Source organism: Thermobia domestica, chromosome 3 (genome assembly GCF_964235325.1).
Source record: "Thermobia domestica chromosome 3, izTheDome1.hap1.1, whole genome shotgun sequence".
Lineage (NCBI taxonomy): Eukaryota > Metazoa > Arthropoda > Insecta > Zygentoma > Lepismatidae > Thermobia > Thermobia domestica.
The window spans coordinates 342,863,632-342,891,162 of NC_137456.1; the positions used below are offsets into that span (position 1 = coordinate 342,863,632).

At 33.1% G+C, this 27,531-nt stretch overlaps 1 protein-coding gene across 2 annotated transcripts in view; it reads right to left on the reverse strand.

Moving 5' to 3' along the window:
* Nucleotides 1–4,696: 4,696 nt before the first annotated feature.
* Nucleotides 4,697–27,531, reverse strand: part of Sclp (leucine rich repeat containing protein 20 sclp) — a 123,726-nt gene continuing 100,891 nt past the window's right edge. For both annotated transcript variants that reach the window (XM_081752857.1, XM_081752858.1), the window contains exons 2-4: nt 21,003–21,146; nt 10,366–10,533; nt 4,697–7,826 (exon numbers count right to left, since the gene is read on the reverse strand). In XM_081752857.1, the coding sequence (XP_081608983.1) occupies nt 7,657–7,826; nt 10,366–10,533; nt 21,003–21,146 (482 nt within the window). In that variant the 3' untranslated portion in view covers nt 4,697–7,656. The remainder of the gene's footprint in view (nt 7,827–10,365; nt 10,534–21,002; nt 21,147–27,531) is intronic.

Consider the following 27,531-nt stretch of genomic DNA (forward strand, 5'->3'; position numbering starts at 1 on the left):
ATTGTTCTTATTTACTGCTCTTTTGACATGAAATTGCCACATTCATGTCTTTGCCGATTATACACATATTAACATTATTAGAAATACCAGGCGAATTCGTTATCAAATTATATTCCTACAACAATATATTTATAGACATGCGACAATAATTTTGGACATGAGTGTACATAGTTTGAAGACTGACTACTGTTTGAAAACGACTCCAGCTACTTAGTTGTATTACATGGGCTTTGGTAATTCTCCGCTAAGTACGGAAATTAATGCTTACTTATGTTTGTGAAATAGCACTGGTTGTTATGATCTATCTTCATTATACATAAGTCTGTTGAACTCTATGCGTCCTATTTACACACATAACTTCAGATAATAATATTTATAAAGATTAGTGTTTTGTAAGGTGCTGGAACGCCATTTTCATGTTTTTTTTTAAAGGGTTCATTATTTTGAGTGACTTTTATAGCCTGAATTTATATTGTCGAAACAAATATTACAATATGGCATTTAGGGAAGTGGCATTTACGTAGATATTCCTTTAGCAGTATGTTATGCTATTTATGGCTTTTGCTGTAGAGTATTAAAAAAAACAGCATAACTACTTTTGTAATGGCTTGAGTTTGTTTATGTTCCATGTAAATGGTTAAAGAGAGTACCGTCAAACTTATTCACCCCAAAAGGAAGAATATTCAGCATTTTATGATCTCATATGATAGCAATATTTAAGTATTAGCTTCCCCCCCCCCCAGAATATTATATTTAGTTATTTTGACTATTATTCAGCTCAAATGTGTACAATCAGAAGATTTATTGCAAAGGACCTATTCGGTTTGCCATAAGGACCAGACTGTGTCAAGTGATCAGGTCAAAAGTCACGTTGTGTGCTAAATCGAGTCTAGAGATTAAATCCAAATATGAGCTATTTCAAGTACGTAACATCCGCATGGGGCGCCCTGGGTAATTCGAAAAACATGCATATACTTTATCATTATTATTGATTGTACTCAAACAACTTGACTTTTGATATTGTTTTATCCATATTTACCTAACGTGATATACATCGTTTTCGTTTTTAAGGTCTTCATTATGTCTTTGCAATAAGTTTTCAATTAGCCATTTCCTTATTATAGTTTTTGAGATATGTGGACGATTACATTTTTTTAATTGATTTTCCATTGACATTAATGTTTATGTTTCATGATTTTTTTTTTTTACTACGTTCCTTCCATTTTAGGACAATTTGCTTTTCAAATATAGAATCTATATTTGAGCTGAATTTCAGCCATCTCCCCCAAAGTCTATTCACATCATTGCAACCGGATCGGCCCTTTCGGAACTAATGTCCTTGTACACATTCCTTATATGATCAAAATGTTGTAAATATTAAAAATTTTGATTCTAGGATGTTAATTGAACTACTGTAGTTATTCACAGAAATTAATTGCTATTATGAAATCTATTTAGTGAAAATATTTCTTCTTGGTAAAAACATTTATTTCATGTATGTAATAAATTATAAACTATACCTTTTCGATCATACCAATATGGTGTACTTTATGAAATTCCGATTACTCTTACAGATTGTTACCTATGATTTGAAGTTTTGAAAAGATATACGAACATCGCCAGAGTTATGATAGTTGAAATAAATTTTAGTCAGAGTTATTTTATTGAATTTAAAGCTGCATTAAGATACTTTTAGGTAAGTTCAGTCCAAACGATAACTAAGAAGCACTTGAATTATAAAAGAAGCAAATATTTATTTGTTAATCGTGAAAGGAGTGAGGATGTTAATAATATTGACTTGCTTGTCTCCGTATGGTACATTCTGTATGAAATCATAACGCCATCTTCCAAAATGTATTATATGAAGTCAAAATATGAATATTATTTTTCCTATCTGTTCTGCTAGAATATTCTAACAATAGATGTTTTATTATTATGTCGATAATTATTGCAGGCATTACAGATGTCTATGTGCCATGAGAATATTAGCAATCATGAGTTTGCTAGCTACAGGATATGAAGGAATGGTGATGCATATTTCGCGTAGTTTCTTGCACTTAAGATAATATTTCTGTCAAAGGTAGTTCATAATTTAACATGTATCCATAAAACAAAACTGACCAAATATATTAATACTTGTGTAACTGTTTCGGCAGTGTAACATTACCTTAAACATCAGAGACGTTATGAAGACGATGTTACATTCACCAGAGACGTTATGAAGATAACGTTACATTCACCAGAGACGTTATGAGGACGTTGTTACATTCACCACAGACGTTATGAAGACAATGTTACATTCACCTGAGACGTTATGAAGACGATGTTACATTCACCACAGACGTGATGAAGACGATGTTATACTCACCATAGACATTATGAAGACGATGTTACATTCACCACAGGCGTTATAAAGACGATGTTAGATTCACCAGAGACGTTATGAATACGATGTTACATTCACCAAAGACGTTATGAAGACGATGTTATATTACCGAATCTTTTTATACAAGTCTAAATAATATGTTTAGTTCTTTGGACAGTTTTGCTTTATTGGTATACGTTGAGTATTTCCAAAGCTATACTGTATAATCTATAATTTAATGAAAGCATGATGTATATCCATAGACTGTAATGATAAAACATGAAATTTCTCTGTTAAAATGTGGCACTATGTATGTAAGTGTTGATTAACTTAATGAACCCTAAGGATATGTGCATTGTTATGCTTGTGCTGCGAAATACAGGGTGTCCCACATAAAACCGGTACGCCTCACATACTGGTTAATCATCTCTACTTAAATTGCTTGTCGGGTCACAAGACTGTCTCGAAAGCTGGCTACACTGCATTTTATCGGAAACTTGAGTGTAGCAATGTGTTCGTGTGTCGGTTGTGAAAAGCTCGTATTCTTGAGTTGTTTCAATGTGTTATGTATTGCATCAGTGCTTGTGTTAACAAGAAACATTTGCGACACAAATGGGGCAGCTTGCATTAGAACAGCGAATTGATATTGTGATTTTTATAGCAAAGCGTATGCTGATAATCCTCACATAATAGACTATCTCAAACGGAACATTACTAGAGAAATTAACAAGATCACGTCTGCAGAATTATAGCGTGTTGCTGGTAACATCGAACGAGGTCGGCGATGCCTGGACGCCCATGGCTTCCACTTCCAGCATCTCTTATAAACAGGTGACTGTTTAACGTTACTGTTATTTGTTCATTTTTAGTTAGTTCATTGTTGCTGTTAAAATATTACTTGAATGTCGTGAGTGAGGCATACCGGTATTATGTGGGACACCCTCTAGAATACTTATGCTTCTGTATATCAAGACATATTTGTTGTTCCCTGTATTGCTCTGATGTTAGCAATTTACAATGATGCACGCATTGATGCATTGTTTACTTTGTTGCGTTCTGCAATCGGGCACATAGTTTGTCCAGATACTTGCTTTTCTATTTTAATGCCAATCAAATCGATCTTTTCGTATTGTTATGGGTATTATTTTTGAATCTTACGCCATTGAAGCTATAATGACTAATAATTGTATGAAATATGTGGCTTAATAAAAGCAGGGTAGTGAGCCAACTGACTTTATTTTTGTGCCTTAAGGATACAGTGATAAAAAGAATTTACGAGGCGCGTTCGAAGAGTAACCTCTGATTGGTCACTGTGTGTCAAGTAGTGGGGGCAGCGCTACCATGTTTGCAGAGACGTGCGCGGTAGACCAATCTATCAGTCTGCATCCAGCTGTGGTAGAGTGAAGGTTACCTGATCACTAGTTCTACTTTTGTAGCGTCTCAAAATGTGTGATGAAATAGAAAACTCCGCAAAGTGCAAGGTGCGGGCTGTCATATGCTTTCTTACGGCAAAATAATATTTATCAGCAGCTATTCATCGGGAACTTTGTGCCATGTATGGATCAAGTGTAATGAATGAAGAAGTTGTTCGTGAATGGGTTCGTTCATTTAAAAGTGGACGAACAAACATTCGTGACGAAGAGAGGAGTGACAGGCCATCAGTGGTCACTGATGAACTCGTTTTAAAAAATTATGGAAAAGTTCGTGAAAATCGACGTTTCACAATCTCGGAAGTTTTCGATGAATTTCCACAAATTTCCAGCACTGTATTACATGACCTAGTGACACAGAGGTTAAACTACAGAAGTACTGTGACTGAAGGCACAGACGGAAGATTTTTAAGCTGATGAAATTTCTAAGTTAGTGCAGAGATATAATAATTTGCTTGAATGTTTATGGGAATTATGTTAAAAAATAGAGCAAAGTAGTAGTTTTCAGATGTAATATATAATAAATTCTTCTTATTTATTTTGATGTTTCTCTTTTAACCAATCGGATATAACTTTTCGAACGGCCCTCGTATAACAACAACAATTAACTTCATGGTCCTTCGTCCGTTTGTTGTTATCGGGGAATAGTGCATGGATTTGGGGCTTCTGCGCTGATTATATTACTTTTAAACTTTAAATTGAAACCGGCCGTCCGTCAACGAAGAAGAGACGCTACAACCTTGTAACATCAACACTTCATGTGTACCATATTATATATGCATTATCTGTCAACATCAGGGTAAAAGCACTAAACTGACCACAAAAGGCACAGTCGTATCACAACTTTTATCTAGATTAGATACCCCAAAATGTATAAATGTGTAAGAGGAAGTAAATCACAAAGACATATTTTTATATATTGATTTTTTTTATTTTCAAGTGGTATAAAGAAGTGAAAAATGTACAATGTGTTCTTTTCTTAAAAAAAAGAGACTCAAAGAATTTGAAAGCTGTACATAACAAGCACGCTCCCTCACTGGGAACATACATAATACATACGTACATACAGTAGATTAATTACACAATATATAAAGTTACAGATTTTTGTCTGTTTTGCGAATCAGCAGACATTTTGTTCTAGTCTGTACAAGTGTTAATATACATCTATGTAATTATTTTGATCTCTATATGTTTATTTCCAGAAGAATACTGTAAGAAATACAATTAGTGTAAATATAGTTTATGTATACATATCACAACGTTTATTTGTAATATACAGATGTTTCAATCTTGGTAACTATATCACACACAGTATGAAATTGTAAAACATAATACTATATAAATTTTTTATTACGTTGAATCACTTATTTGGTTTTTAAAAAATATATATCAAGTTTTGTATATGTATTATAATTTTGTGCATATATAGAAGGAAAATATTTATATACAAGTATATACAAAATTAAAAATCTTCATTGCCAAATAAATCATAACGTAAAACTATATAATAATCTTGGCATATTTGAAATATCTACAAGTATATATATTAAAACTCTTTCCAATATTTAAAAAAAAAATAATAATAGAGTTTTCAATAAAAGTGTAAACTGAATCTTTTTGTCATAAGAAAAAAAAACAAAAAAACGAATCAACAACAGTTTTAACAATGTTAAAGCTTTAAAATGTATCAAATACTCGCTGTATCGACAATTACAAAATTCCATTTTGACATATAAGGCATTTCTTTGTATTTCTAAGTCCTGAGTTTTAAATTAGGAATACGTTCTTCTTTAATTTTTAATTAAATTATATTGAGAAGTTAAAAATTATTTGACTATTTTGGTGTATATGTGAAATTTTATTAAAGAAATTATTTTTACTGGAAAAAAAATACGACTTATGATTTTAATCTTAAAAAAAATCAAACAAAATCAAAATGCGCAAATATGTTTTTAGATTTTCATCGCATTTTGATTCTATAATTATGTAAAAGATTTTTTAACACTAGAACGGCAACAAATGAAAGCAGTTTCAAACCCTTTGAGATGCTGTTTTTGTTTAAATGTATTTATTATGTTTCACTCACACTCGTTCACACCACCCTTTCTCGACTGACTAGACGAGAGTTTTTGTAGTTCTTTTTTTTCAATTATATAAAAAAAGTGCAAAGATTTTTTTAAAACCAAAACCTTACACACTTTCACAGTTATCAGTAAAAAAAACAGCATTTCTCCTACTAACAAATATGTAGAAGAAGTCAACATATATATGTATATTTTTATATATTAGTTATTCACACAGGGTTATTTACTTATGAATCTAATTTCATAAAAAAAATTCACATACGTACATACACAAATATATATATTAATGTTACTAAAGTATATCTAAAAAACATCATTATAGTTTTTAAAAAAATATCAAAGAACACTTGTCTATGTACAAAAGAAAAAAGGAAAACACATTGTTTGCTTTTTTACATATCTCACAGTTTTTCTTAACGAAGTGTCTCACAAAAACAATCGAATCACTTTTATCTTTTAGCACAGTGAGTATTTGTACCAAAAAATGTACAATAATAATAAAAATGAGATACAGAAAAAAGTTGATTGACTTTTTGTCATGAAATCAATTAACGAAATAATAATAATTATAATTATTAATGATAATAATAAAACGGGGGACCAACCCAAATTATCACAACCAACAATACTTATGAAAGGAGAGCACTTTATTAAACGCGATGTTTTTGTCTGGCGTTTACCTAAAATTAGTTTTTTTCACTTGTATCGCCATTTTTTTTATAGTGAAAACAAATATATTAATAAATGATACTCTTTTTATGTAAATTATAACTTTTTGACCAATTATATACACACACATACATATATATACAGAATTTACCAAATTTTGTAGCATAAGTTTGTTTAGACGAAAAGAAAAAAGAAAGCAACAGTTTTGACATTTGTTTTTTACTCATTTTGTTTTGCAAAAGTCAAAGGCACAGGAGAGTATCAATGTAAGTTTTTTTTTTTTTTACATCGAAACATATTTTATATAGTAAAAAAATAATAATACAACAAAAAATGGAAAATACTGAAAAAGCTTCCTGCTTTTACGAAACAAAAATTTCCTAGATCTTTTCTTGTCATTTACTATAAAGGAGAATCGTTTGTTGTAGCCCTGAGCCAATATTTGATCAGTTGTCGTTCTTATAGTAACACAAATAAAAATAGTATTATTAATAATAATAGATAACATTATATGTAAGTATTATGCTTATCTATTAAGTACAACAGGAAAAAATCGCCATCAAACTGTTACTCCAAACATATTATCACACAATAATGTCTGAATATAATACTTCAAAATGTTTTAAAAAAAACGAAGTTCTAGTTTTTAAAATTCTTTTGCAAGACTAAAGAAAATGGCAAACAATGATTTGTTACAAAGAATGCCAATATTAATGTTTTCAAAATATCAAATTACAGCATAATCTTGTAATAAAATAATATCATTCTAATAACACAAGACTGGAATTTTGTAAAAGAAAAAAAATAAATAAATGCATTGTTTACATCCTTTAAATGTCTCAATTGACAAATTAAATTAAAGTGCATAATTTCTATCCTCAGATACAATATTGTATGATATGTTTTTGTATAGCTTTACGGTGTTCACATATACCTACATTTGACTATGTTAGGCGCTTTCTTTGATGGCAAGATAATTAAAACAAATACGATTTGAGCAAAGTAAGGGGGCAAAAAGTTTGTATTTTTTAACCCCCTGAGCTGCTCATGATAGTTGGCTGTGGGGTCCAGCCCCTGACTCTCCTTTGTGTGTATCGTGGTCGTGAGTTCAGACCACAGAGAGATCTTCCCATTCTTCCGGTTCTGGAGCCTCACTCAACCGGATGGTTATCCTTGTCATCGCAGACAAAGCGGCGTGAGAGTTTCGACTCAATGGGTTCTCCTCAAGATTCACTTCTTCGAGAGCTGGGGAGTCCAACAATCGCTCCACTTCTACGTCTGTGAAGAAACAAAAAATAAAAGATTTAAAGTTCTTATTAATACTGAATCCTATATTACAGTATGCAATCTTGAGCTGAAATCGAATGCATTATAGGTACGAGGGATGTTTTTTTTTTTTTTTTTTTTTTTTTTTTAAGTTACAAAACACAAGTTTTATGTTATTCATTGTAAGTTAACGAAAATGTATTTGTAGAATAACATAGTGAGGTCAGTGGTGCGGTTCCTGTGAGCCAAAAATACTACACTTGCTGACATTCATAGGGTGATTGTGAAGGTGTATGGGGACGGCTAAATTTCAAAGCAACATGTAGGGAAGTGATGTCATGCCTTGAAAGAAAAACGGACCAATGTTGTTTAATGACAACTCTGGACACAGCGGTAGACCCAGTACCTCAACCACTGACGTTTACGCTTGGAACGACGAGAGCATCTCTTCTACAGTCCTGACCTAGCCCTCAGTGACTTTCATTTTTTTTCCCTGTTCTACAGCAAAAAATGACTGGCCACTATTATCTGATATGTGATTATGCCAAAACCGCTGCCTCGTGCTGGCTACGATAACCTGACCTGGATTTATAAGCAAATGGTATAGAAAACTTTAGCTACAGTTGTGGTAAGTAGTTGAACAAAAATTGTGATTACATCGAGGACTAGAGTTGAGCGCTCTCCATCATCAGATGTGTTGATGTTCCAGCTATGTCTCCAGCTCCAGCTCCAGCTATGTCTATGGCTTTGTAACATTTTTTCGACCCTCGTATATACCAATAAAAATGACTTGATTGTTGGCTGAGTTGGAATTATAGCTAAACTAGCTGGAATGTTCGTTCCTCGCACAGGGAGAACAGTTTTATAGAAAGCATTTGATTCCTCTTTCCTCCTTAGGATATGTATGGGGGCTGAATTTGGACTTTAACGGCATCTGGAGTGTCACTTTCATCTCAGCAACGCCAAAAACTATGGACTGAACACTAATATAGGTTGTTTTCGATTATTTTTTATATATCAGCCCCTTCACCGCTTTGCCGAAAATATACTAAAAACTTAAGTGAAGCTAGGGTGCACTCATGTACCAAAAATCATCTAAATTGGTCCAGCGGTCTAGGGGAGGTTAGCGAAGAAACATCGTTATATGCATTTTTTATTCAATATAGGTGTACCGTAACAAAGGATCACGTAGTCTTATACGGAAGGTGATAGCTAGGAATAATTCATTCTCAATCAACTGCTGTCCGTAAATGCCATTACAGAGTTGTCCTGCAATTTTAGCTTTCCAGACTTATGTCGAGATATACCCACGAAGAAAATTAGAAACTACTCAAAAAAAAAAAAAAAAAAAAAAAAAAAACCGCAGGATGAATTAGCTTTTTGCTGCAATACTTTGATTTTTCAACGAAATTTCATTTTTTTAATTTTGATTTTTAGGATTTACGAATTAGATTTCTGGACTTTCGGCATCTATGGACATGTTAGCCCATCACTACGATTAGAATTAGGAATTAGATTTTTGGGCTTTTGGCATCTATGGCCATGTTAGCCCATCACTAGAATTAGAATTAGGAATTAGATTTCTGGACTTTCGGCATCTATGGCCATGTCAGTCCATCACTAAGATTAGAATTAGGAACTAGATTTCTGGGCTTTCGGCATCTATGGACATGTTAGCCCATCACTAGGATTAGAATTAGGAATTAGATTTCTGGGCTTTCGGCATCTATGGCCATGTTAGCCCATCACTAGAATTAGAATTAGGAATTAGATTTCTGGGCTTTCGGCATCTATGGCCATGTTAGCCCAACACTAGGATTAGAATTAGGAAATAGATTTCTGGGCTTCTGGCATCTATGTCCATGTTAGCCCATCACTAGGATTAGAATTAGGAATTAGATTTCTGGGCTTTCGGCATCTATGGCCATGTTAGACCATCACTAGAATTAGAATTAGGAATTAGATTTCTGGGCTTTCGGCATCTATGGCCATGTTAGCCCGTCACGTATGAGGGATGTCGTCCCTCGGCGATCACACTATCCGAGGAAAGGAAAGGAATGAAAAGTTGGGTGAAGATGACAAAGAGTTCTGTAGATCGCGCAGAGTACATAATGACCCTAATTCTTACGAAAACAATGTAAGTGATTGCTAGGTATGTAAAGAATATTATTAATAATATTGAAATGGGGTCAGTTTTTATGTATTACTTATGATATCCAAAATTAGTTTAGCATATTCATAGTAGAATTGTGCATATCTATACGTATATGCTGCAATTAAATATATTTATTTTCCTCGTTATCATTGGACAAGTCTTATTCATATGCATGCATTAGTTCACTATGCATGATTATGACGATGAAGTTTGAATTGAGTTGAAAATAAAAGGACAAAGTTCGTGTATTCATAAAGCTATCAAGCAAAAATATTAAATGTTCAATCTCTTCGGTGAAACCGAAATTAAATCATACATTGGAAAATACAGCGGTATCTTACCTTTTTTTATTTTCCTTTGGGTTGTGCGTCATAAGGAAATTTTTAGCCAACTTACCGACAATGTGGTTCTTCTGTGCATTGACGTGAGTAAGCTTTGGGATTTTGGAGATCACCCAGGGAAGTGTGATGAAAGCATTATGGGAAATGTCCAGTCTCTGCAACTCTGCAAGATCTGCCAACTCATCTGGAAGTTTGCTCATTCTGTTGTGAGACAAATTCAATTCTGAAATAGATAGAGAAAAAATATTTTATTACATTTAATGTAAAACAATCATAAACTGTATTGTTTACTTGCACGGAACAGATATACATTGTAATGCGCGATGCTTGAAGAGAAATCTTATATATAAACTGAAAAGATTTTCTAAATAAGCTCAAAATATCTTATATATAAATTCAAAAGATCTTATAAATAAACTCAAAGTATCTTATAAATAAAGTCAAAATGTCTTCTAAATAAGCTCAAAATATCTTATAAGTAAACGCAAAGAATCTTATAAATGAACTCAAAAGATCTTATAAATAAGCTCAAAATTATCAATAAATTCAAAAGACCTTATAAATAAACTCATAGGATCTTATCAATAAACTCAAAAGATCTTATAAAAAGCTGAAAAGATATAAACGAAACCAAAAGACCTTATAAATAAGCTAACTTTAGATTTTTTAAAATATAAGTTACAATGAAGATTGTATAGTGTCATCAAGATTGCTTATTTAGATGATGAAAACTCATCTCTACAACTAACATGTAAACGAATGCATATTATAAGTTCATATGATGCGTTCGGGTAGTAAAGGTGAACTGAACAAAAGTTGCGCGAAATCTGAATGTTCGAGAATTACATTTAAGTTATTCGAGTTGTAATACCAATGTGCTCTGTGGCAGCCAGTTTTCGTGCCTATAATCTATAGTTGGTAGAAGTCGTTCTTCTTTTCCTGGGAAAGTAACAGTTTCAAAATAAATGAACAATTATTTCGATCGTTCAGAGAGCACTAGTAAATGGGAGTTTCAGGAAAGAAACCTTTGTTTGAGTTTGCTCTTACTACCCGGAACGCATCACATAAAAATAACTGAGTCTAGTTGGTGTATATGTGTTCTAAATAAATCAACTCACTTTGCTTTTCTATATCCTTCTTACAGATTGGTTCAAAATATAATACTAAACGTTGCATTTTCGTTGGCAGCTATCAATATTGACAAGAAAGGTGAGAAAAAAAGATTTAAATTTCAGTGTAAATATATTAATGTGTTTTTAGTTGTACCTTTTATAATTAAAATTATGTTTTTAGTTGTAACTTCTGCAATTAAGTCCTATACATTACATCTCCACTAAAACCTTTTTCTCTTACCTATGAGGAAATGTATAGGATCGTGAAGCCTCTGCATAATAGTTAGATTTTCAAAATACGTTACTTCGTATATAAATTTAAAAGTTCCACTGACGGTGAAGCTAGAAGCATGTTAAGATCTTACTATAAGATACGATTTAAACTTCTGCGGTCCTTGAAGATAGATACACGCTAAAGTATCCGAAATATTGGAAATTATTTCAGCTACTAGGAATACAAAAAGATTAGTACAATTTTTATCTCGTAATATGTATTTCATGTTTTGTTAGTCAAAACCTATACCTACTGAATTCAGTTCTTTTTAGTGTACACAATACATGTGGTCATTTACATGCCTAGTTGTGCAGACGATTTTGTATAATCTAAATACGTAAATTTGATGACAACTTTAAAAAAGTATCTATCGTAGCTCCGTCAGACTATTACTTATTCCCCAAACTCAAAGAACACTTGAGAAAACGCCTTTTGAACCCGATAAGGAGTGATTAGTGCTACGGAACAGTGAGTGGACGGAGGAGTAGTCTTAAGTTTTTTTTAGCTGGTTTGCAAAAATTAGAGCACAGTGCAAGGAAGTGTATTGAATTTCAGAGTATGTAAAATGACTGTAAAACTTCATCATTCGACGTTGGGTTGGGATACGAGCTTTTCAACAGCCCCCCTAAATACCATAACCTTATTTATAACTATTTTTTTTCACTATTAATGTATGTTAAAAATGCTATTACAATAAGATTGGTAAAGATGAGTACGCCATTTTATGATCCTAGACAATTTTGGGAATAGCAGAACATCGAAAATTTGATATGTGTACAACTGGCATTTTATAAACAAAAATTAAATATTAATATAAAACATTTATTAACTAGCTGCTTCGAGAAGTTTGTTTGTTTATGTTTTGATGTAAAAAGAGATAATTTCTGTACAAGAACATTATTTCGTTATCTCAAAAAATATTAATCAGATTTTTATCATAACTGCAGACAAAAATATTGAATATCTAATCTTATCTTTTTTTCTTTCTTTTTTCTTGAAAGAGGTTTCGTTCTAGCATAGTCATAAATTATCTAGAATTAAACACAGAAAAAGGATTTATCTATAGTTTGTTACACGTTTCTCTTTGTTCTTTGTTTGAAATACTTTGCGTCTAAAAGTTCGGCGTCATAGCGTCTACAACGACGCAAAATGTGCTAATTTAAAACAAACAGAAAAAAAAAGTTTCAAAACAATTCCAGATGGTTTCTTGACATCACGTGAACGTATTTCCCTATGATTTCGAAGTTATTTTTGAATTTCTCTTCCGACTTGGCAGGCGGCCCTTAGAAACAACCAGAAGAGATTAATAGATCGCCTGGCACTCAGGATGCAGCTGCGCAGTGCAAAAGCAAAACTGCGCTATTCAGCCGACGGAAATTTCATCCAAAAATTTCACCACAAGGAACCATAGCCAAAAAAATAAACAAACAGAAGAGAGAGAGAGAGAGAGAGGGAGAGAGAACATCACTGTTTGCAACAAATCACATGACAATCAGCTGGCGGCAGTGTTGTCATCCGGGGACGGAAAATTCAATGACTTTTAAGTTATATATTTGAAAATGAAACTGATCAAAATTACGAAGAGGAAATACCAGGAACAGTTCGTTTATTTACTTAAGGAGAAACAGACTAAACCGTACTAACAGTGTTCAAGAAATACGGAAATGTATATGAATAATGTTATTAGTACAGAAAGTGTCCCGCAAAGTAACATAAATTTAACAATTAATAGGCTCCTATATTATTGGCAATTGCGGTAAAACAAAATAAAACGCTCTTAACTACAAATAATTGTATATGGATAGTTAATATAAACCTCGAAGTTCAATTTTGGCGGAGCGAAACGATGTAAATTTTGGATAAGGGACTCTTAACAACAAATTATGCATATACAACGGAAACGCTGTTATGACATCTACATATTAGCCCTAAGTTCGTTATTTTAGAATTTCTGGAAGTAATTAAAACGTAGGTTTACTCACTAAATTTTCAATAATAACACTCAAATAAAATATATATTTAAAATGATGTATTTTCCGAAGATTTTCTGCATTTATCTTTTTTTTATTTTTTACAAAATCATTTCTTTATAATGGAAAATACACCCATTATTAATGGATTCTTTAGGTATTATCACACAACTATCTAGAAAAACAGGTTTATACATGTCTGGCCACAAAACAAGTTAAATGTTCAGATCTGGCCATAGAAAAAAATACTATCATACGTTACGGATTGTTCTCCATATCAACATATACATCTTTATAAATGTTATCGTTATACTGTGAATATCGAAGTTATGACACGAAATTACGGGAATTTCGATTCACACGCGATTTCTTTTATTGTTATTATAACATACGTTTTTTGTTCAGATGTAGTTTCAAAAAATTATGAGGCACATTAGATTCGAATACAATGTGTGGCTGTTCATTTCATGTAGGTAGTACAGGAATTTCTTTAACAATGAGTATGTGTCACCTTCTACAAACTCTGTGTTCAAATAGTTTGTGTACAAATCCATTGATGTATAAAATAATTTATCTTTTATTGATGCGCATTACATTCGAAAACATTTTTATTATATTATATTATTAATATTTAAATTTTAAGTTTGAAATTTGGAATTCGCATTTCATTCACACAAATATATTAAATTACGGATACACGACGAAAAATGCTGTGAATATCAAAGTTTTTCAGCGAAATAACCCAAACTTTTTATTAATACAATTTAAAAATAATAATAATAATAATAATAATAATAATAATAATAATAATAATAATAATAATAATAATAATAATAATAATAATAAATTATCCATACACCTGTGTTTTCTTTTAAAGATTGTTTAGTAACTTTTTGAAATATTCTTAGTGTCTCTTTGATAATGTAACTCACATTTTTCTGTGCAAATATTCGTATACTTTCATGGTATATAATTTTTATCTTTGTTAATCCTAAAAATACTAATGTATACATGGATTGTTTACAATTCTACGTGCTAAGACTGCAAGTTTGGCACTTTTTAAGAAATCTTGAGTACGTTCAGGATATCTGTATGACTCATTTAATAGTAAGTATTTTACGAATGTTATATATATATTCTAATATGTTTCCTATACCAACTGAATTTGTGTACTTTTGGGCTTTTGACCAGTGCCATGTTACACAAAGCACATATTCTTTGATTGGGAAATGCATCTAATGCATTTTCTCATTATTTCATAGAAGAAAAGTTACTAGACAAGAACAGGTTTTGTTATTTGGAAGACGGAAGTAGATTTTTGGATAATAGTAGGTTTCTGCAAATCAATATAATTGTTGAGTTGATTTTGAGTTTAACGTCCATTTCAGCAGCGATTCTATATGAGACGGGACCTACTGATTAACGTGGAATCCGAACCACATGAGCACCCGCCTGAAATCGAACCCAGGCCTTCCACGCCAAAGACGCGTACGCATCAATATAATTGTGTAGTTTATAATGAATAATCTTACAGATGAATCTATATATTTTTTGTACCTTGGGGAAGTACTTAATTCTTTATAGATTGAGAAAGCTCAAATTTTATTTGTATTAAGTCTATTCTATGTATGTCGATTTTGGTACAAATGGGGATAGCAGCGTATTCCAATCTAGAGTGTAAATAGACAATGTAGAGAATTTTAAGAACAGTTTCAAATCATTTCCGAGATATCTGTCAGCTTCATTTATGATACGATTTATATGAAAAAGAAATGAAAGGTTTGATTACACCGATATCAGTTACATAATCGATTAGTAGAGATATTTAAATTGTTGTCTTTTGATATGGTTCTTTTTCTTATGTATTTTTAATTCGAGAATTTAAAATCTCAGTTTTTATATTTCAGTGATTCAGCAAATAAATATGTGAATAAATAAAGAATGTCTAATAGTTACCGCAGCTGTAATAAAAATAAATGTGAGATGTATTAACATTTTACGGAGTGCGTTGTGAAGTATGAAGTCTGTAATATTTCACTGACTGGCTTAGAAATGGTAACTCTTTCGTGTTGAGGTTTAACTAACTAACTACCTATATTGCCTATGGAACCCGGAAGTTCAATGCCGCGTTCACAAAAGCTCTCCATTGACTTCTGTCCTTAGCCACCTGGATCCATTTCTACTTTGTATTCCTATTTCCGCGAGATCCACCTTAATATTGTCCTCCCATCTGCGCCTGGGTCTTCCTAATGGTCGTTTTCCGATTGGTTTTGCAGTTAAGACTTTGAAAGCGTTTCTACTTTCTTTCATCCTGGCTGCATGACCTGTCTACCTAAGCCTCCTAGACCTGATGACCCTAACAATGTTGGGTAAACCATATAAATTATGTAGTTCCTCGTTACGAAGTTTCCGCCATTCCCCGTTCCCATTCCTCTTGGGTCCGAATATTCGTCTCAGGATCTTGTTTTCAAATACTTTCAGTCTATGTTCTTCTTTCAGAGTAAGCGACCATGTTTCGCAACCATTGAGGCATGATTATCGTTTCATATTTTAAGCTTCAAATTCCTCGACAGAATTCGCGATGAAAAGAGATTTTGAACTGAATAATAACACGAATTTCCTGCTTTTAGTCGACATTTAATTTCTTCGTGAATATGGTTTTCGCCTGTTAATACTGATCCTAGATATTTGAAAGCGTCTTGAGGTTTAGTGTTTTTATAGTTTAGTTTCGTTATTTTTAGTGCTTCTAGGTTATACTAATTATTTTATTTCCCCCAACAAGAGAGAAGTTCCTTTACAAAAGAACATGCTATATAGTTCGAAAAATTTCCAGAAAAAAAATCCATGTGAACAAACTGACTATAGGGTTGCCAGACGTCCCGGTTTTCCGGGACAGTCTCGATTTTCAATGAAAGAATTAACTATCCCGAAAAAGGCTTTCGGGACGCCTGTTTGTCCCGGTTTTCGTTCTTCAGAAAAAAAAAAATCACTCTGTAACCTTTTTCCTATCCCAGGAAAAAGCACCAATAGTTTCAAGAACTTTCTTTGAAAATCCGCTACGTGAACCATATTTTTGGTTTGTACACAGCCAGGTGAGTGTGTTCAACAGACAAATACTTAAAATAGAAAAGGCAGATATTAGTAATAGAAGTTGTTATAATTTTATAGGTCACTCTTACATTGATAAACCAAAGGAATGAAGGGTTTTTGTACCTCTGAAAGTGAAATCTTCGATGAAGAAAGCAGATGAAGTAACAGCTTCAGACATACAAAAATTTTATGTTGAAATGAAAGACTTCTATGAAATATGTTCTGCTTATTTAAAGATGTGGGTAACGCCAGTCAAGAGGACTTTTCTATCATTAAACGAATGCTGCTACGTTCCACACCGGCATAGATAGACTGAAGTGAAAGAGACGATTAAAAAGGTTTCTATAAAATAAGGGTCAATCAATTGATGATTCAATATTGTTAGATCAGGTCTCATACTTAAAACACATAGAAGCAATACTTGTGGGGCTGAAAGACAATGTGAGTAGTAAATAATGTCAGAAGTGGGCCTATTTTTTAATTTTTATTTATTATTTATTTATTTTTGATAGTGCGAGTGTTTGGAGCTATGATAGTGTGAATTTATCTTCAGTGTTCCTGGGCATAATGTTAACGTGGAAAAGAATTCTCTCTCATGAATATCCAATGGATAGAGGAAAGAAATCGTCTGCTTGTGTCAACAATTGAGTAAATAATTAAATGTGTATTCAACTATCGAATGAGCTGCTTAGAATTCTTTGATTATGTCATAATTTGGAGTAAGGGACGCCAGGTAGCTCTTCTTTTGTCACCTTTTCACATTCTTTATACATCCTTTGCGGGGCTTCATTTGTGTTAATTGTGTATTCCTAGAATAAACTGGGAAATTGAGAGTAGTAACCTTGTAAAGACAGATCATTAATTTATTCTGACTAAATGAGTAGGAACTATGACCTTATATATAGCCTGAGATTAGTGTCACGGTTTTTCGTTTACAAAATTTGGCAACCCTAGAACCCATACAGTGCCAGACTTGAACCTTTACAACGCACGCACTTGAAAAAAATATATTAAAAAAATTAAGTTTTGATTTACTATAAATTAGTGCGGAAATAATGCGAACTTTTACATTTTATAAATCTGATAATAGTTAATACCACCACCACGGGATATCTTATCTGAATCACATTTCAAAGAAACATTTCTCAATCATTTTTCTGACTGAGGTGGTAACGAAAAGTTCTTGAACGTCTGTTTATTTCTTATTCTTTCGTTGAATATTTTAGCTTGGACCATGCGACCCCTTTTTATTTCTGCGCAGTTTTCGACTGTGTGCTAGAGGTTATTTCTGTTTCCCAAAAGGTTATGTACTTTGGCACTTAGCCACTTAAAATACAGGTGAAGCAGACAAGATGCCGATGGGAGATTTCAGCATCCCTACTTCCCTTCCTCCCGGACGCAGAAGTATACTATACCTCTGCAAAAACAGCACATACACATACGCACACATAGTTATATATATACGCATAAGTACACAGAAAGAAAGGATCAACAACCTAAGTGTGTGTCAGTTCAATTCCCTCTGTATGCAGCTAAAAACATCTCTGACGAAGGTAGATGCAACCAACCTGAGACAGCAAAGGGAAATGTCCAAGAAATGTTTCGGCTGTTGTTTATGCATCATTAAAGGTCACTAACTTCGGGTTAACGAAACCCACATCAAAGAATTGAAATACTCAGATGCTACTTGTGAATCCTTTGTTTGCATTAACTTGAACGATATTCGATTTCTAAACATTGTGGAAAAATGATTTTTCATTTTTTATTTTTTTCGCATGAAGTAACAAAAATATGAAATCATCTTCGGTACTTTTATTTTAAGACACACGAATTGATTGACCAACAGTCTGAGACCACTCGGTGGCAAATATATAACAGTAAGCCACCGTTATTTTATATGCTGGGGACATGGTGACTCACAGGTAGAGGGCTCACCTCTGGTGCGAGTGTTTCTGGTTCGATCTCTGACTATGTGAATTTATGGTGAATGACATTGTGTCTTTGGTTTTTCTCAAGATTCTGCCGTTTCCTCTTACATTATGAATCTATCAATTCTTTTATAATTATTCATGTTTCTCAGCCTATACGGCATAACTGTGGGACGTAAAACTAAGATTTCATTACATTGCTTCCAACAGTTCCCTATTGTTGTCACGACATTGGGTGAACAGAGCATTACGAGCACCATTTCCACCTTCAACAACCAACTATCCAAATATTGGCTATCCACAATCCTTCACTTCGGTTATCTTACAAAAACCGGAAGACCAGTGCAACTACAATATTGGCGAACAGAAATCGTATTTGTGTTTATTTATTTTATTTATTTATTTATTTATTTTTTTTTATGTTTAGAGGGGAACCATGCAGTGATAAACTCAGACATTTCTCACCCGATAAGTATTCTTCTTCCTAGATTCTGTGATTTAAATGTTCAAAATTTACCCTTATGAAGAAAACTCGCCCTAAGGACGTCCCTGAATTCACCCGTGAATCCATTTTCTTTTTAAGTTAAGTTAGTTAGTTGGTAATTACAGATGAATTTCCCTATTCAAAACTATAACCATATGAGACATAAAACTAAAGCTTAACGTGGAATTCAAACCACATAATTTCTGATCGGGAATCAAACTATGTAACTAAAAACTAAACACTGATCAATTCAAAGTGGTATGAACTAGAAATAATGTTCAATGGAATAAAGAAAAACGTTAGCTTCCATCCGGTAAACTAGAGATTAATTTAAACTCTTTCGATAGTCACTGATATCTTTCTCGGTGACTTCTATAAGCTACTAAATTGGTGACATGTGTGTGTATGTTCCTGACTCCTAGTGCAACTTTTCAGAGAGAAATTACTTAGCAACTTTGTAACGGAAGCAGTCAAGCCCACACAGATTTAAGAATTAAAGATTTAGTTGGCTTCTCTTACAGAAGTCATTGAGAAAGGTACCGAAACAGTTTGGATTAATCTCTTAATTCACTGGATAAAAGGTAAAGTTTTCTTTATTTTAGTTATCCAATACGCATCCCATAGCATCTCTGAGCAAATAATGTTCACATTTATATCATACAGGAAGTCTCACGTAAAACTATTCTTCATGCATATGGAAGACCTCTCTCTCTTTTTTTCTGGTATTTCTACATTAGAAGGAGGGCCGGCCCTAGGTAATTTGCCACCTCCCTTTCCCCAGGAAGAACAAATTTTAGAAGCCACGATTTTAAGTACGGTACCCCATCATGAACAACAAAAGATATGCAAAAGGCACTCGCACTCAGAAAGACCTAAACACTACAAATACAATCTTGTGTCTGTTTTTTCTTTTAAATAATAATCAATTATTTTAGTGAAAGATAAGGCAAACACACCTGCAGAGGAAAGATAGTAATCCTTTTTTATAGAATTAAACATCGAGCTTTAATCTCAATATATCAGTTTGCAATTCTAGTGCAACTACCTCTTTTATCTTTATTTCTTGATTTTCCTTCTACATCTGTTTAAAAATCTTTTTTAAAAAAACTTGTTTCCACCTTCAATGATAAGGAAATTGTTTGTGACAAAGACAAGATTAGTTTTCGTACAAAAACTGTGATAACTAACTAAATGGAACAGGTATTCGCTACTGTTCGAAAATTGAGTTCTTGCATTTGACAATAATCAAGCAATTCACACTGGGATTTGTTTGACCATTTGCTTTAGCACTGTCCATGTGACCTTAAACTAATACAACCTAAGCATGATTTATGAATGTATATTCAAATAGAAAATCAGCTTAGTAAATTTAACTACCATCATCATGAAGCCTGTTTGCAACAAAAAATATTTATTTTAAATAATATAGAATTATAGAGTTATAGCAGAATTCGCTGTCCCTCGAAACTTGCAGCCGCGTGCAAATCTATATGTTGCACATACGGTAGAGCTGGCCCTATTGCTTAGTTTATTTTAGAAACAAACATGAAACAATATACATTAGGCTGTCAAACTGTGGAACAACTTGTATTGGCTGAAATGTTCATTGTTCGACCGGAAAGAGAAAATTATTATTATTATTATTATTATTATTATTATTATTATTATTATTATTATTATTATTATTATTATTATTATTATTATTATTATTATTATTATTAATAATAATAATAATAATAATAATAATAATAAAACGAGAGTCATCTTATAGATTTTTTCCATGGGCTCTTACAAGTCGAATACTGATTACAACAATAAAAATTGAGTACAATACCTGTGATGAGGGAGAATTTGACAGCAAACTTTGGTGGAATTTTTGTGATCACATTTGAAGACAAGTTGCATCCTTTGAGCGTTGTGTGACGCATCAAATGGTATACTGCATCAGGAACTTGCATTAGCTGACATTCGGACAAATCTGAAAATAACAAGAGGAAACAACAATATTAATTTCAACTCCTTACAAACTGAGTCTAGTTTGGACATGTATATAAACAGAAAACATAATCTTACAGTAAAACTATTTAGTACAAATTCTGCACATGATTTTCAAAAATAATATAATTGTAATTTCCAAGAAGGATAAATATACAGACAGCTGTAAAGCTATAATAATTACTTAAAGAATGGGGTTATCTATATACTAATCGGCGAAGCAATGAGTTCGTCTCCGTCCACTTCCGCACAAGTAAAAAAAAGCTTTTCAGCTGTACCGTATGGTGTCACTGCTGCTGCTAACTAAATTAACCAACTAACTCTATAAAACCCAGAGGTTCAATGTCGCGTTCACAAAAGCTCTTCATTGACTTCTACCCTGAGCCAACTGGATCTAGTTTTTACTTTGTATTCCTATTTCTGCGAGATCCATCTTAATATTGTCCTCTCATCTGCGGCGCCTAGGTCATCCTAATGGTCGTTTTGCGATTGGAGTTCCAGTTAAACTTTCAAAGCGTTCCTACTTTCTTCCATCCTGGCTGCATGACCTGCCCACCTGAGCCTCCTAGATTTGATGACCCTACAATGATTGGTAACTGAGGCTTTTGTGAATGTTTCTGAACAAGTTCCTTTATTTTATTTTATTTTATTTTATTTTATTTTATTTTATTTTATTTTATTTTATTTTATTTTATTTTATTTTTATTTTTATTTATTTATTTATTTACAGGATGAGTTGTTAGCCTCACACCTAACCCCCAAGCTGGAGGACTACCCCTACTGGTTGCTATTAAACGAAAATGGTCCAGAGTTCCTATAGATGCGCTATTGTCTATCCTAATAACAATGGGCCGTTATGTATGCAAGACGGCAGGTATTTTTACAGAAAACTTTCGTATTATAACTAAGTTTGAATTGAATGCACATTTGAAGTAAGGATTCATGGCAGGATTGGATTATTTGAAAAAAAAAAATGAAACAAAAACTTTCACTGTTACGTCTCACGGTTACGCCGTGTAACCTAAAGGACACGGTGACGAGAAAAATGAATGAAAGGTTGGAATAAAGAAATTGGAAGGAAACTGGAGAACTCAGAGAAAACCACGCACACGGTGTTTGTCTACCACGAGGTCCGTTTGGCGAGATCTGAAAAAAATGAAATGAAATGAAATCTTTGAGTTTTACGTCCCACGGTTATGCCGGTTAGGCTAAAGGAGAAGGTGATTATGAGAAATGAATGAAATGAAGAAAGTGGGAAGAAACGGGAGAACCCCGAGAAAACCCACGAGCACGGTGTTTGTCCACCACAAAGTCAACCCGGTGCGAGCTGGGATCGAACCAGGGACCCCAAGCACCGGAGGTGAACGCTCTACCACTGAGCCACCGCACCCCCTGGCGCGATCTGGAATCGAACCAGGGATTCCACTCATAAGAGGTGAAAACATAGAAAAAAACAGCAAAAGAAAGATCCTTGAATATATTCTTCCTTAGGGATAAGTTTCTTGAACAGAAAATAAAGGAAGAATCGTGTAAGAAATTTATTGTTCCCAAATTTCTTATTTTCCAATCCTACTCAATTAGTTTTACTATACATGTTAAAAAAAAAAAAAAAAAAAAAACGATGAATCATTTGATAGTGTTAACAATAATAGAAATAACCATAAGAGTTAACGTTAACACTGAACGAATTCATGACTGAAGGCAGGTTAACAGAAACACAAATCGTATCTTTTGTGTTTTAAATTTATTGTTTCTGTGATAATAATAATAATAGGCTCTTTGTTATTTGTAGTCATCGTAACTTATAAATACTAAAGCTATGTTCAATAATCATAAAAAAAAGGAAAATGATAGATAATCCTAGCGATAAGATCTCTTTCAACATACTTGAAATAAAAAAAGAAAAGAAAGAAGAAGTTAGCAATAAATCAAAGAGATAAATAAAACAAAATAAACACACTAGGAAGCCACTAACATAAGCAAACAGGAAATTGATGCAAAGAGGAACTATGGACGGCTAACAAAGCACAATTCTGGCAATTTTTCCACCACTACTACGAGTTACCTTCGGATGCTTTCCATCAAGCACCGTTGAAAAAAAAAAAAAAAAAAACTTTTGCTTTCTATTCTTAACTAAATTGCTTACGCGCTAATAAATCTTATAGGTTTTCAAGACAATATTGCATCATAATTGTGTAAAAGAATTTCTTTAATCTTTTTTTTGTAGAATCTAGGAATGATTGGAACAAAGCTGTCTGTTACAAATATAGAAGTAGGACGGGAGAAATAAGAACAGTGACCAGTTTTCGGTTCCTAGACGACATTACAAGCACCTTGTCTGTTACTGTTAGAAGTATGTATGTCACTATTTGAAGCTTGTGTTGCACTGTTAAGAATACTCGTCGTTGCTCTCCCAAGTAGGGGCGTTATTTGAGGCTCTACTGGGAACAAAAATCCTGCTTAATCAAAAGATTAGTTGTTTATATTTACTTAATTTATTGTTATTATCATTATTATTTTGAGTTTGCCCACAACCATTTCATACCATACTCTTTATTCAGCTGTTCAAGAACTTTGCTCTACACAACACTCCCGCTAGGGCCGACCCTAGGCAATTTACCGCCCCCACTTTCTTCAGAAAAACAAATCTTAAAAGCCAGGATTTTAAATATGCTACCCCATCATGAACAACGATGGGGAAGGAAAGCGTACTCGCACTCAGAAAGGCCTAAACACTACAAATACATCTCGTAATGTCTGTTTTTTTCCTTTAAATATTAATCTATTATTTTAATGAAAGATAAGGCAAACACACCTACAGAGGAAAGATAGTAATCCTTTTTTTATAGAATTAAACATCGAGCTTTAATCTCAATATATCAGTTTGCAATTCCAGTGCAACTAACTCTTTTTATCTTTATTTCTTGATTTTCCTTCTACATCTGTTAAAAAAAAAAAAACTTGTTTCCACCTTCAATGATAAGGAAATTGTTTGTGACAAAGACAAGATTAGTTTTCGTATAAAAACTGTGATAACTAACTAAATAGAACAGGTGTTCGCTACTGTTCGAGAATTGAGTTCTTGTATTTGACAACAATCAAGTTATTTATGCTGGAATTTGTTTGACCATTTTTTTTAGCACTGTCCATATGACCTTAAACTAATGCGACCTAAACATGATTTATCAATGTAGTATTCAAATAGAAGGTCAGCTTAGTAAATTTAACTGTCTTCATCATGAAATTTGTTTCCAACAAGAAATATTTACTTTACTTGCTGCCGATCCGTGCATATGCAGGTGTCGCACATATGGCATCATACGTGACGAGAGAACATGTCCATAACTGCTGAAATCCCAGAAATCTAAATCCTAATCCTAACTAAAAAAGTGAATCAATCCCATGCAATATATTTCCTAATCCTAATTGTTAGAAGTGAATCAATCCCATGCAATATAATTCCTATACCGGTATCGAAGAATTTAACACAGTTGAGCAAGTTTTAACTTTGAATAACTGTTAAAAGAAACATTCACCAGCATATGCTAAGAATTAAAAAAAAAAAAATGGATGTACGTGAAAAATCGTTAATAATTAATTTAAATTCTTCACGCATCAAAAAAGAAGAAGAACCAGTTCCTAAAACAACAGAGAGTATTATGAGTTTTATCACTTTTTACTTATTAGCATATATTGATACTAAATAATGGCATGAATTGATTTCTTTTAAAAACACAAAAATCACTATATTAACATTAAATTAATATCCGGGAACGGGTAAAACGATTTAACTCCATTGTAATAAGATATACTTCTTTAAAAAAATGAATAAAGGAAAAGAAAAAGAAATCATGCAAACTTCTCACGAACAATAGTGCGGAAACACACGTGAAAATCGTGACGTCACATCGAGGTACCTGAGCTTTCCAGGACGTGAGAGTACTACCAGTGTGGAAGGCTGCTCCCCTTGAAACGCAAAACAAGGCATACCCTCTCTTTCTTTATGAAAACAAAAACATCTACGAATTCAATTACTAATTTACATATTTCGTTGTTAACAAATAAAATCTGTATATTTATTTATTTCAATTTTTTAATAGGTTTAAGATGAAACAATACGCACTGACTGAACGTGTAAAAAAGTACCTTTTGAACCGCTGCAAAAGCGACCGACATCTGGTATCAGTAAATTAGATTGTAGAAACAATGTTTGAATATACAAGAAGTCAGTGGCGTATTTGGGGAGCTATCAGCTCAAGTCCTCCCCCCGCCTCAAAATAAATTTGTTAGTTTTTCGCATTTCAAGTACAACAATAATCTCTCACCATTTCTAAGAATTTCATTGACTTTCTATTTTCTTATGCTCTTTGTTCAGAAATAATACTGTATTTGTAACATATCATTCCATGTAAGAACTGCGTTCTTTTTTATTTTACTTTCTTTTGTCCATTCTACTTTTCTGTTTCTTTTTCTTAGTTGTTACTTTCTTTCGTTTTTACTTTCGAACGTTGTTAGTTGTGATCAGGCCGGTAGCCATCCCAAAAATGTAGGGAAGACCCGGTAGAAGTTAGGGGGGCCCAACCCAACCATATTATAGTTTATCACCATATTATAGTTCATTTGCAAGCCTACCGTGAAAAGTTTAGGGGGCAGGGAAAATTTAGGGGGGTACCCTAGACCCCCGTGGATACAGGTCTGGTTGTGATTCAAGTCGACCGTAACACCAAAACTAAGAGGAGCTGATAAGCGAAACTGGTGTTGCTGCACGGATATCAACATAACGGAACTTCAGTTTTTATAACAACACTGCGAAGGTTTTGTGTGTACTATATCACATAAAATTCAACAGTCTGCAATTCTTTGAATTAAAACTGCAATCAGTATATTTCAGTTTCAATTTATTTTAACGTTTTCTTTCAGGTAAAAACGTACACAGATAAAACTGAATATTTCCTTTTTTTTTTTTTTTTTTCTAAAATGAAATCAGTTAAGTTGAAATGAGGTTACAAATATTCAAACTGTGTTTGCAGGATCGTCATTTCAGATTTGCCTTGGGGGAAGGGGGGGGGGGTAAATCCTCTACCGACACACGAGTTTCATGTTTTTTTTTTTTTTTTTTTTTAGTATCTATATTAGTAGACAATCGATTAAAATATATTTAATTCTCAAACTCAGGTGGGAAATTGCTCCTACTTCCACATTTGTGCATAGCCTCCCCCCCCGAAACAAAATCCTAAATACGCTACTGCAATAAGCTAATAAATTTATCTAAATTTCACAAACGAGGGTCATTGTGGTACTTAGAAACCAGTGTATTTTATGATAAATAAGAATACGTTGCATTAATGCTAACAACACCTCAACTGGCTATCTCGTCCATGTGTTATTAGCAATATTTTAATCTTGTTCTGAAGATGTATTAATATACAAGTCGCATTCTTCACAGGAAGGATTCAACATTATAAATGATGCTCATGTCCCACGTTGACAATGTAAAGCACCGAACACAATAATATTAATAATCATCATAGAGTCATACTTATTAAATAACCATTGCGTCATTACATAGCTGCTTAAATTGATAGGCTATCGAAAATTTATCCTGTTGAAGAATGCAGCTATGGAGAGGGTAATAAGAGGCATTGTCTCCGTACTAATTACCGGCTTGGTCTTAAATGATTCTTCTTGCAGAATCTAAATCGAAAATTGGCGAGTTAGGCGACTTTGGAAAAAGTTGTAAATAATACAAGATAAAAATTTCTATATTAAAATGCTAGGTTCATATGTTTGTCTCCAATCCTTTGGACAATGAGATCTCGTAGAAACGTGCCGTTTTCTCTGGTCGATTCCAAATTTTGTGTATATTGTCAAGTTCCCATTCAAATATTTATAAACCGTGTCGTTATTGTTCTATTGAACATTTTAGGGTCCGTTTTGAGCCCATAAGATTAACATTGTTGTAGGTCGAAACTACGGTGTTAGGCAACCAGTAGAGAAGCTGCGTATGGCGGGTTGACTGACATTGCAGGCGCGTTGCTTAAATCTGAATTGCAAAACCTATTGCATGCTGGCAACTTCTACAAGTTTGCTACAAACTCACTCCAACACCTATACATAGCAGTTCACTTCCTTTGTGAGTCTCCTATCCTTTACTTGTGTGAGTAAAAAGACATGCACAGTGGGAAGAAGATTCATGGTCATAACAGAGTGATACGATGAGTAGACAGCACAGGTTCAACTAGTGACTATTTTTAAAAATAATACCAGTAGGACTGGAAGGATATTTGTTTAATATGATAAGTATTCAGCTTTCTTCTAGCTTTATGTTCTACATACTTGCATGTAATGCACAAGGAAAGAGACACTTC